The following is a 12,500-nucleotide window of genomic DNA, read 5'->3' as shown; positions in this document are numbered from 1 at the left end:
CTCTCTCTCTCTCATACATACAGATAGACAGTCAGGGCCACAAACATCCCTTAACATCAAACAAACTGTGGCTACTCCCTCGGACAAGACTTGCCCAAGGCGACCAACAACCGGTGAGCGCGTCTGCCCTGGGGCAGCATAGCCTGGGGCACTGACCATGGCTCAGGTCAGCTCCCTTCAAGGAGGCTTGATTAACCCAAGACCAACAGAATTCTATAAATTTCTTTTGGCCTTGGATTAACCCAACCGCCGTGATTCTGCCGGTTCTTGATACTTTCAATATCCACCAGTCTGGTTTTAATTTGTTCTTATCTTATCCCCCATCCCGCCACCCGCCGCGAATCGGTTGTAAACAAAGCAATTCCAGTGTAGTTGTTGGTGTGTATGTAAAAATGAAAATAGCACTATACTATATGTATACAATTCATGTTTGTTAAATTGAATCAGTTTGATTATATTGTGATTCTTTTAAGGTTATCATCAGCAAGAGGGTCGATAAATATTCGTGTTTTTCTCCGATTTTTTTATAAAGGACAGTAACATTATTAAAAGATTAATGAATAGAAGTGGTATACACACACACACACACACACACACACACACACACACACACACACACACACAGAGAGAGAGAGAGAGAGAGAGAGAGAGAGAGCGAGAGAGAGAGAGAGAGAGAGAGAGTAAATATTTCGGACTTCAATTAATTGACATTCACACACAAAAAATTATGCGGGAGAGATCCAATGTTGATGTAAAGTGAAAATTACTTTTAGTGCAGTTTTATAAGAAAACACTATTATACGCAGATATTCTATCGAAGTTTGTTGAATTTATTCAATTTTATTATCTTGGTTTATTTTAGTGGCATCATCAGTAAGATTGTCAGTGATATTTCTTTTTTGTGTGATTTTTTTTAGGTGACACTAATATTGTTAATTGGTTAATGAAGAGAATAGGTATATATGGAGGGGGAGAGAGAGAGTAAATATTTCAGACTTTTAAATTAGCTACCATTCACGCACCGAAAAAGGTGAGCGAGAGATCCAGTGTAGATGAAATCTGGATATGACTTTTAAATACAATTTCATTAATAACTAGTTTGTTATATATACTATTCTGTTCATGTTTGTTCAGCTGATTCAGTTTTATTATATTCTGATTTTTAAGGTTATCATCAGTAAGATGGTCAGTAATTTTTCGTGTTTGTGATCTGTTATGTTTTGTTATAGATGACACCGTTATGTGATCTGTTATGTTTTGTTATAGATGACATGGTTTTATCTAATTAACGAATGGAATAGGTATAAACGGAGAGAGAGAGAGAGAGAGAGAGACGAAGAGAGAGAGAGAGAGAGAGAAGAGAGAGCGTAAATATTTAGGGGATCAATTTAACTATCATTCACGTACAAAGAAAGGGAGGAGAAGAGGAAGCATTTTGAAATTAGATTTAGAAACAGCGTGTTCAAAAAGAATGAGACTCGAATTTAGAAAAGTTAGCAGAGAGAGAGAGAGAGAGAGAGAGAGAGAGTACGTTTTGCTCTTCACATGGATACTGCCACATGGGGATTTAAAATCCTCAGAGGTGGTCACTTGCGGTTAATTATACCTAATTATGCAGGCCCTAAAATATATGTTTTTGAGTTGTTGTTTTTTTTTTTCTCTCCCTTTTAGGTTCTGGGATGGATATTCACTTTTAACGGCTCAAAAACCCGTATCTTCTAGTGGTTTGGCAAATGTACTGATGCACACACGAATAAAAACTTGTATTTACCTGCATTCATAATAACATACTATGCATTCGACTGTATAAAATACACTTTTATATATATATCATATATATATATATATATATATATATATATACATATATAGTGGTATATATATATATATATATATATATATATACATATATATATATATATTTATATATATATATAATATATACATATATATATATATATATATATATATATATAACGTATATAATATAGATAGATTGAGAGATATATAAATGTGTGTGTTGTACATTGTTATATTCATAGTCTGTTCGTATGAACACGTGCATATACAAGTCTATTTCTCGATAACACATTCCCTAATACTATCCACACAGAATTTTCCTTGCAGTAACTGCAGCGGCGATGATAATATAGTAATAATAATAATAAAGATAATAATAGTATCATGCCATACTGAACTTATTTATTTATTTATTTATATATATATTTATTTATTTATATTTATTTATTTATTCTTATTTATTTATTTTGTATCGTAGTATTCAGTTCAACAAAATGATCACACCCGAGTTGCTATTAGGGCATTTATGATGATGATACATACTGAGATACAAGTCGTTCAGTAGACGCTTCCTATTACATGAATTTGGATTCTAATGGCAAAGAAAAGAACGAAGTATTTTGACTTGGTCACATTCTACATGGCCATTGTACCCTTTATGTCCGACATATTGTTTACATTTTGTAATTTTCTTCTTAATCTCGAAATACGCTTAGGACCGACCATATTTTGCTTTTTATTACAAATTTATGTGTTAAATAATTACCCTGATGAATTAAAATGGACTTAGTCTCGTTGAAGTTCAGACTAATGTCATATAATTATCGATTCATCTCGCTGATCATTTCGACCGCGTGGGGTAGATGGCCAAACTCTACGGGAGATGCACACAACATTTGAGGTTTACGCATGCTGTTCTGCCATTATATATGATAAAAGAAACGGAAGATTCCGCGCGCTAATCTTAGCGTGTTCTTATTAACTTTTGCAGTTTGATGTGAAACAGAAACACAAGTGTCTCTCTTTTTGATATGCACGTGAAATACTGAGAGAGAGAGAGAGAGAGAGAGAGAGAGAGAGAGAGAGAGAAGAGAGAGGGAGAGAGAATTTACTAGATGAAAAATGGTTATGAAAGACAGAATAGAGAGAGGTGGATAGTGAAGTTAAATGCGAAATTAAAGAATATTACTTTTTGTTTTAATATACTCTTAAAGAATATTATTTCTTAATTGATTTACCTTTAAAGAATATTATTTAAATTTTAATACGCTGTTGAAGAATATTACTTTGTTTTATTATACTCTTAAGGAATATTAATTTTTGTTTTAAGAGACTTTTAAGGAATATTGCTTTTTGTATTACTGTTCTGTTAGAGAATATTACCTTTTGTTTTAATATCATATTGCTAAAAATCTTGTATACTCTTTAGGAATATTACTTTTCGTTTTAATATGCTATGAAAGAATGTTACTTATTATTTTAATAAAATATTAAGGAATATTCTTTTTGGTTTAATATACTCCTAAGGAATATCACTTTTTGTTTTAATATAATCTTAAGCGATATCACTCTTTGTTTTAATAAAATTTAAGGAATATAACTTTTGGTTTTAATATAATCTTAAGGAATATTACTTTTTGTTTTAATATGCTCTGAACGGGGATATTTCAGCTTAAAATTATTTTATATACTTTCTTCTTCGTTAGGCCGACAAATAACCCCACTTATTACTATAAATACGCGTCTATTCAAAATAATGTATTCTTGTGAAGTATGACCAGTTGGATCGCTCTAACGAAATTCTCAGACGGGATTATCGCCAGGTTCTTAGCGGTGATTGGGAGTGTATTACTCTTCCCTTAGCGCCGCCTACATTTGAAAAAGGTCGACCAATCGGAGGGCAGCTCTGCGGGGGCGCGGCTCGGCCCGGGATTGTATTTAAAGCCCTAGATCGATCAAATTCAGCACTCACTCGCTCACCGCCACCGAAGCAAGTCATTCTGTTGGAGTTCCGAATTCTAGTGAAAGGAACACGTGTACTTTAGTGAAGTTTATTTGTGTTTTTATTTGATTGTGATATACGAAGTGGTTGTGTCTTCACGATGTCTCCGAACGATAGCGCGGGTCGTGATCCCCAACAGAACAATATGGATCCCTTGCCTAGGGATCAGGGCGTCCCTGACAGCCCGCCCTACAGCCCTAGCTCCCAGGGAAGCGCCACGCCTCCCCCACCCCCCTTGCCTGGTTTCCAAGACGGGATCGAGGTCGTGCTCGATGCAGATAACTTCAATAGTAAGTTACCAGCGTTTTTTTTTTTTTTTTTTTTTTAATTTTCTTAAAATTGGCGTAGAGTATTATATACGGCACTTTCAATGTGCTTTTAAGCAAATATAAATTACGTATGCACGGTAGAAATGAATAGGTTTTAGCAACTATTGTCGGTTATTATATTGCACATATACGGAAGGTTGGAGAGTTTGAAATTCTTAACAAAACTAAAAAGAAAAGAATATTCCTAACAAAAGCACTGTTTTCCACAGGACCTGGTGGTGAGAGGCCGAGGGCCAATAATAACAGACTCTTCACCAGAAGGAGCAGAAATAGACATAGGGGCGAAAGTAGCAGTAGCAGTAGCAGTAGCAGGGGCAGCAACAACTCATCTCCAGAAGTAAGGAGGTACCGCACATCCTTCTCCAGGGAACAACTCTCAAGATTGGAGGGAGAGTTCTTCAGGGAAACATACGTCAGTAAGCAGAAGCGAAGGGAGTTGTCGAGGGACTTGTCCCTTGCGGAATCCACGATAAAGGTGAGCTTCTTGTATAAATCTTTTCTTCTTTTTTTTTTAAGTTTCTTGCAGTAATGAGTCACATGGTATCATGAGCATCAGAAATATCAGTAGTCTGCTTTTATTTCTCTCATGAGGAATTAATCCTTCTGACAGAGAAGTTAACCAATCACTCAATAAATGCTGTAACGGGATAATTTTTTCCATATAGACGCTTTGCTTATATAAGATTTCTTTTTCAGGTGTGGTATCAGAACAGGCGCATGAAAGAAAAGAGGCAGAAGTTATCCGTATCCTTCTGGCCTTACTCGTGTCCTGCCATGGCACCGTGCTTCCCCGCCGCCGCTCGTTACTACTCCGGAGTGAACTACATCGCCAATGCTCCTTACGCAGCCCCTTACGCGCCTTACCCGGGGCCCTCCGTCGGTTATGCCCCTGGACCCTCACCGGGCATTCCCCCGCCACCCTTAGCCTATCACGGAGGTCACGTCCCCGGGTGTCCTACTTCTCACGTCCACCCAGATTATTGCCGCTGCGTCTATTACGCCCTCGCCTGTAGGGCGGCTGCTGCTGCTGCCGCCGCTGCTGCTGCAGCACCTGCCCCCGCCCCCGCCCCAAACCCGTTGCTCGTTCCGCAATACCCTCTCCCAGCCCCGATGCGCAATCCTCAGCCGTTCGTGCTTCCAGCCGAGGCCGCCCAGCGTAACGCCCGGGCAGCAGCCCGTCCACCGCCCCAGCAGGTGGCTCCTCGTCAAGAGAACGTGCCCTCAGCATCCGCTTTGCCCCAACTCTTCAAGCCGTACGCCGAGGAACCAGCTAAGAAGTCCGAGTAGAGGAAATCGAGCTACGATGAATACTGTTCTGATCATTGATGAGTAATTGGCCTCCAAAAGGTTTTTGTAAGAAGTCACAGCGCATCGTCACATTTCGCTTGTATCAATTAGCCAGGTTTATCCCTTTTTATTTCATTTTTTTTCTTTCAACATAAATTCAAACAATAGGAACGCTGTAATTCCCGAAGGTCTATTCAATAATTAAAGCTTCATTCATTTATTTTGTCAATTTTAAAGTACCATTATTGATTTATGCATTTTGCTTATAGATTCATTATTAAGTCAGGCAGTATCGAACGTCATTATTATAATATATAATAGTATAGTGTATAAAGTAATTTATGACAGATTTAACTTATTATGTATTGCTGAAGAAATCTGGTGCTAAGGGTTATCATATGAAATGTGATACTTAACTTAGGGACATCCCTAAGTATACCTATAGATTAGGTAAAAAAAAAAACGCTGTGATATCTTTTGTGCAAATGTGCTTTCGAGTCAGATTTCGAAAGCATTTTTTTTTAGAAATAAATATTTGAAAAATTCTTTTTCTGTTTGCTTTTATCCATTGTCCTGGGCTATGAGAATTCCAGGTACAACAGTTACATAATCATAATGATCGTGTATGTCTTTTATAACTGGAGTAAAAAGAATGAAATTATTGCTCTAAAGATGTTGAACAGACAGATTCATTTAAGAATGTTGAAAGAAAGTTCTTCAGTGGTTTGTCGAGAAAAGCACAGGTCCTTTATCTTTTTTTTTTAGAGAGATCAGAAAGTATTTGTTTTATTTATTTATTTTTATTTATTTTTTTTGGTCAGAGCATGCAAGCTCTTAAGACATATTCTTGCTTGAAACGTACTCTTAAATCTGTGATCACTTTATTTTGTTAAAGAAAAAGCTTAACGTGTATATATAGAAATCTGTAGAAGATCCGAAGGGTCATATGCTTAATGAGGACCTGGTTAGAATGTCCGAGACCTTATGTATTGAATGTCACCTTGGTAACCGCTGTTCCATGCTTTTTAAAATCAGATTTTCAAAAATCGTAAAAAAAAGGCTGTGGTTGCCTCATAACTTTGATAAATTCCAGTGATGAAGATCGCCTGAAATAATTTGCGTCGTTTTTAAGGATAAAGTGACCATTCTTATGATTGTCTTCTGCACTGCAGTAGATCCTTTCTAGGTGAATTGACTCCCTCTTGCTCAGTCTAGCAAATGGCTATATTTAATGAAATACAATAAGAAAATTACATTTTCTATACAACCTTGTGAAGAAATTATAGTTATACACACACATATATATATGTGTGTGTAAAGATAGATATATACATAAATTCCAAACCTTTCATGCAGTCACAGAAATAACAGTAGGTCTGCCTATGTATAATAAAAAACAAAAATAAAACGGCAGGATTTAGAAACGAAGGCCTTTGCCAATTCTGTGGCACACCTGTAACATGTAATCAGTGTACAATTAAAGATTCTTTTACCTTTGCCAGAGAAATTTGCGATCTAGAAGTAGGTAGCTGTGTCCTTTAAGTTTCGATGTTAAATCCTTATTTACAAACATTCCTTTAACAGAAACCATTGATATGTGTCAACAACTACTTTATAGACTCCTACAGTATGCAGAATTTTAATAAACACCATTTACACTAATTGCTCACATTAGCTGCGTCTTGATACTGTCTTTTTATCTCATCACGAAGTTGTTTGGCTTAATAATCGTCCCGGTGCTTTTAAACCACTGTTCCGTCGACGGTATGTAGATGATACATTTGTAATTGTTAGATCTGAAGAGCACGTACCCCTGTTTCTTGATTGTTTTAACTCAAAACACCGAAATATTGACTTGACTTCAGTAGAGAACAATAATACTTCAGCTTTCCTTCACGTGCTTGTAAGTAAACAAAGAGATAACACTTTTTCGACGCCAATCTACAGGAAACCAACATTTACAGGACTCAACTAAATTTTATTCATTCATCTCTACACTCTTTACCCGTGCCTTTAACATTTGTACATCTTAGTTTAGTCTTCATTCTGAATTTCGGTTTATGAAAGAAATGCTTCAGAAAACGGTATTAATAATGCTTTTTTAGATACATATGCTGGTAAACAGATAGGAAAGTTGTTGCTCCCGAAAGTTTTTATTTCAAAAGCCATTAAAGCAGTGCTATATTTTGCTGTTTTTCTATTGTAATAAAGAGTTTTTCTATTAAAATAGAATAGTGAAGCTTTTAAGAGACTTTCATCTCCAAGTTAATTTCAGAGTAGTGTTTAAACCTAGGTACACCATTGGCAGTTTAAGTACAAAGGCATCGTAACCGCAGAACTAGTGTCATGCTGTTTTTGAATACGAGTGTAATTGCTGTAATGCAAATTACGTGGCAAAAACAAAGTGCCAAGCACGTGTACGATGGTTTGAACACCTAGGGAGATCTGTTAGGACAAACAGGCTTTTACCTAAACCACATTCAGTGCCATACGGGATCCGTCTATGTTTAGAGTAATTTTCTTTTCTCTCTAGTCGAGTGGCCCCCATGGAGGGGCCAATAGCAGAAAGTTTTCACTTTCAAGTTGAAACCTTCCCTCAGGAAAAACAAGAGATCTACGGAGATGCTGTGTGTTCATTTTTTAGTGTGTGTGTGCGTATGCCTTCATGATGCAGGTATTTGTTTTTTCAATACTGCTCTGTTTCGTTTTTTTAATGCTTCTACATTACCAGTTTCGATAATAACATTTTGTGCAGCATTACTATATTCTAGTTTGTGATTTAGTGATTTTTTCTTTTTTTTCTTTTTGTGCTTTTCCTGTTAAACCTGATGATAGAGACAGTTACTCTTAAACCGGTGGTCATAACTGAATGAAGGGTATTTTGTGTACAAGTTCTGGTTTTACTCTTTTACACACACACACACACACATATATATATATATATATATATATATATATATATATATATATATATATATATATATATATATATATAATATATATATATATATATATATATATATATATATATATATCTATATCTATCTATCTATCTATCTATCTATCTATCTATCTATCTATCTATCTATCTATCTATATATATTTCCAAAAGAGTACAACCTTCCCACATCTCTCCAAGCCTTCATGTGTGAGGTTACCAATTACCATCCCCACGTCCCCTACCAAACGGTATACCCATTCACAGTGGGGCGAACAGGTGAGCTGTAAACCGTGAGCAATCCATGGATCTATCGAAGGGTAAGTGAATGCGACACTACTGAGCCATGGCCCACCTGTGTACTATATACGTACTTACCTTATATATATATATATATATATATATATATATATATATATATATATATATATATATATATATATATAATAGATTTATATATATATTATATATATATATTAGTTATATAATATGTATTATATATATTATAATATGTTATATATATATATATATATATATAGCTATATATATCATATATAGATACATATATATATAAATATTATGATTAGATATATATATATATTATATATATATATATATATGTATATAATTATATAATATTATATATATATTATATTTTTATATATATATATTATATATATATATATATATATTATGATATATATATATATATATAATATATATTATTATGGATATATATAGATTATATATATATATATATATATACAAAATATATGATCATATATTATATATATATAATATATATATATAATATATATATATATATTATATATATAAATATATAGTATATATATATATAAATGATATTTATATTATAATATATATATATATATATATTAATATATATATATATATATTTAATATATATTAATATATATATATACATATATAATATCTTTATATTATATATATATATATAATATATATATATATTATATATTTAATATATATATATTTATATATATCTCTATCTATTTAATATATCTATATATATATATTTTATATATATATAGCTCAAATATTATCTTATATTGTATATTATAATATATCTTATTATATATATTGGAAGGGGTCAGCCTATATATATATATATCTCCTGTTATGATTATTTATATATCTATATATATATTTGTATATATAATATATCTCATCTCAATATCTATTTATATCTATTTATATATTATATCTACTATAGATTCTAATCTGTATTATGATAAATCTATCTTATACTTTTCTATATCCTCTCTATACTATCATATATCTCTCGTATCTCGATTATATAATTCTCTATATAGATATTATTTATATATATATATTATAAATATTATTATATATTCTTATTAATATATTATATTTTATATTCTATATATATATTATATTTAATAGATATATATGATATATATATATATATATATATAATATATATATATAATATTATATATATATATAATAATATATATATTTATATATATTGATATAATATATATATAGTAATATATATATCTTATATTAAATTATATTTATATTATATATATATTATAATATAAATATGTATATATTATAAAAATATATATATATATATTTATATATATATATATATATAGATATATATATAATAGAATATATATATTACATATATATATATATATATATATATATATATTATATATATCTGAAAGATCGTACGGGCTCCTTAAAGCATGTCGTATTTATCTGTCCCTTGCTGTCAATCAAGCTGCCTCTCTGCCCCGTCGTCCCATCGTGACGGCGAGAAGACAGACAGAAGACGACGCCGTAGCGCACCACCCACAGTAGCTGTCTGTAATGAGTGTGTCCAGCTAACGGTTCAAGAGTCGATGCTTATCTGCTTTCCAAGTCTGTCCTTTCGCCCGGAGTCCCGTACCTACACTTTCGATTGGGGGCTATGTTTTATGAGTCTTCGCTAGAGGAGCGCGGAGAGGAAAAAGGGAAGATATTTGGAAAGAATCAGCGGCTAAGATTGACTCATTTTCAAGTCTTATGTAATTTTTTAGTGATCATTTTGGGGTTTGTTAATTGAATAGCAAAACAGGTAGTTGCTCGGTGGCACTTTGGAGAGAAAAAGCAAAGACATTTGGAAAGAATCAGCGGCTAAGATTAACTAATTTTCAAGTGTTTATTATGTTGCTTCTTAGTGATAATTATAGGCTTTGTTTTGTTTATCAAATAGCAAAACAGGCAGTTGCTCGGTGGGACTTTGGTGAAATAACTTAATTCAAAGAATTCACATCCAAAACCAATGAAATAAAAGAAGGAAAATTTTTTATACTTTTTGATATTGCTTTACTCCAAGATCAACTATGTAATTTGTCAAATCTTATATTATTTGACTTTCTTTTATTTTATTTTGTCAAGATAGTATTGCTTGTGAGGTTGTACAATGTAATTATTGTAACATCCGTAAGATACATCCTCCGTGATTTTGGCAAAGTTTTCATAGGCTTTAACCATTCAAGAATTTTGAAAGTGAATTATGTAGTATTTGCATTTTTTTCAAGCAGATTCGGGAAACAAACGCTTTATTTTAATTCTGACAGAGTGAAAATAGTGGTAGATGTATCGTATCTCTGGAAAATAGAAGCAGATATTTTTTTATTTCCAAATGTGGACATTTTCTTTTGGTCCCATTTAACGACGATGATTCGGCATCGTACAAATGACAGGAAAAGTAGGTTATGCGTTTTTTTATTTAAGAAAACCAGTCATCAAAGTGAAACCGACGAACTCATATTTAATACGCGTGTCTGTTTAACGGTTTATGAGATGGTACCGCTATGTGTGTGTGTGTGTGTATGGGAGAGGTAGAGGTAGTATATGTATGATTTCGTTTTAGTTTTACGAGGCTGTACTTTACCATGAAAGGAAAGGGAAGATTATGGACGAGATTGGAACCCTGTCAGGTCCTTCCCTGTAATCACAAAGCGTCTTGTATTTCAGCGCAAATATTATGTTTGTAAATATACGTACATTATTACACATACATACAAGCAATACATTATATCTGTGCGAGTGTACTTAAATGAATATTTATGGATGTCAATCACCGCATTGCTTCTTTCATTTAGGACTTGAATGTCCATTTTCTTTAAACGATGAGCAACAGCGATTTCCGGCTTTTATGTGATTGACAACCCAAAAACTATTTCCTAGTCCCTGCCCGACATGGCAGTACAATTATGCATTCATTAAGACAAGGGATGGGATGTTCCCCATTGTGCAATATGTTCTTAAGTCGTAATCAAAATTAAATTTATATGAAAATGTCCTGAAAAGAATATTTTAAGCTCTACCTTTTTTTGCCTCTTAAACCAACGCCATCTTGAATTCAAGATGGCGATGCTTAAACACGGTGGAGGGCAGCCTTTATTATACTTATCCTATCTCCTCACATTTCCTCTTAACCTTTGCAGTCTTTATTATTATCACACAAACGCTGTTGTGTCGGTTTTGTCTGTTCGTCCGCACTTTTTCTGTCCGCCCTCTTCTTAAAAACTACCGAGGTTAGAAAGGCTGCAAATTAGTTTGTTGATCATCCACCTTCCATTCATCAAACAACAAACTGCAGTCATCTAGCCAAAGTAATTTCTATATTTATGGTTAGAGTTAGCTATATTCGTTCGTCTGGCAACGATTTAGGACAGGCTACCCCCGGACCGCCGTGGTTAAAATTTCACGGGCCGCGGCTCATGCAGCAATATACCGAAACCACCGAAAGATAAATCTATTTTCAGTGGCCTTGATTATACGCTCTACAGAAAACTCGATTGCGCCGAAGAAACTTTGTCACTTTATTTTTCTAGATTTCTCTATGGTAATTGTACCTCCATTGCTTCTTAATAGGATGCTTTGGGTGATAGCTCTATTATTTGTCTTTTCTCGAATAATAACCCAGGCGAAGCTGATAGTGTTCGTTATATCCTTTTGACTTTGAGGGCTACAAATAACTGTACCGTTAAATTTTGTCTATAGTCTCGTCTTAACAATGATACCAATCCGCATGAAAACTTCAACATCGCAATCCAACAGAGCCACTTCAAGTTACTTG

At 33.4% G+C, this 12,500-nt stretch overlaps 2 protein-coding genes across 3 annotated transcripts in view; both read left to right on the top strand.

The window, feature by feature from the left end:
- Positions 1 to 12,500, top strand: part of LOC135201804 (glutamate receptor 1-like) — a 377,856-nt gene that overhangs the window by 294,785 nt on the left and 70,571 nt on the right. The gene's annotated exons all lie outside the window — the stretch shown is intronic.
- LOC135201352 (homeobox even-skipped homolog protein 2-like) lies at positions 3,672 to 5,704 on the top strand. The gene is made up of 3 exons (XM_064230194.1): positions 3,672 to 4,092; positions 4,341 to 4,606; positions 4,828 to 5,704. Exons 1-3 carry the CDS (start codon positions 3,903 to 3,905, stop codon positions 5,416 to 5,418), a joined length of 1,047 nt encoding a protein of 348 aa, XP_064086264.1. The 5' UTR covers positions 3,672 to 3,902; the 3' UTR covers positions 5,419 to 5,704.

Source organism: Macrobrachium nipponense, chromosome 28, assembly GCF_015104395.2.
Source record: "Macrobrachium nipponense isolate FS-2020 chromosome 28, ASM1510439v2, whole genome shotgun sequence".
NCBI classification, from domain to species: domain Eukaryota; kingdom Metazoa; phylum Arthropoda; class Malacostraca; order Decapoda; family Palaemonidae; genus Macrobrachium; species Macrobrachium nipponense.
Note: the sequence above shows the minus strand (reverse complement) of the source record. Positions and strands in the feature narration are given on the sequence as shown.

Coding starts and splice junctions, on each gene's coding strand:
- LOC135201352 (XM_064230194.1), top strand. CDS start 3,903: ATGTCTCCGAACGATAGCGCGGGTCGTGATCCCCAACAGAACAATATG. Junction 4,093..4,340: donor CGATGCAGATAACTTCAATA/GTAAGTTACCAG, acceptor TGTTTTCCACAG/GACCTGGTGGTGAGAGGCCG. Junction 4,607..4,827: donor TTGCGGAATCCACGATAAAG/GTGAGCTTCTTG, acceptor TTTCTTTTTCAG/GTGTGGTATCAGAACAGGCG.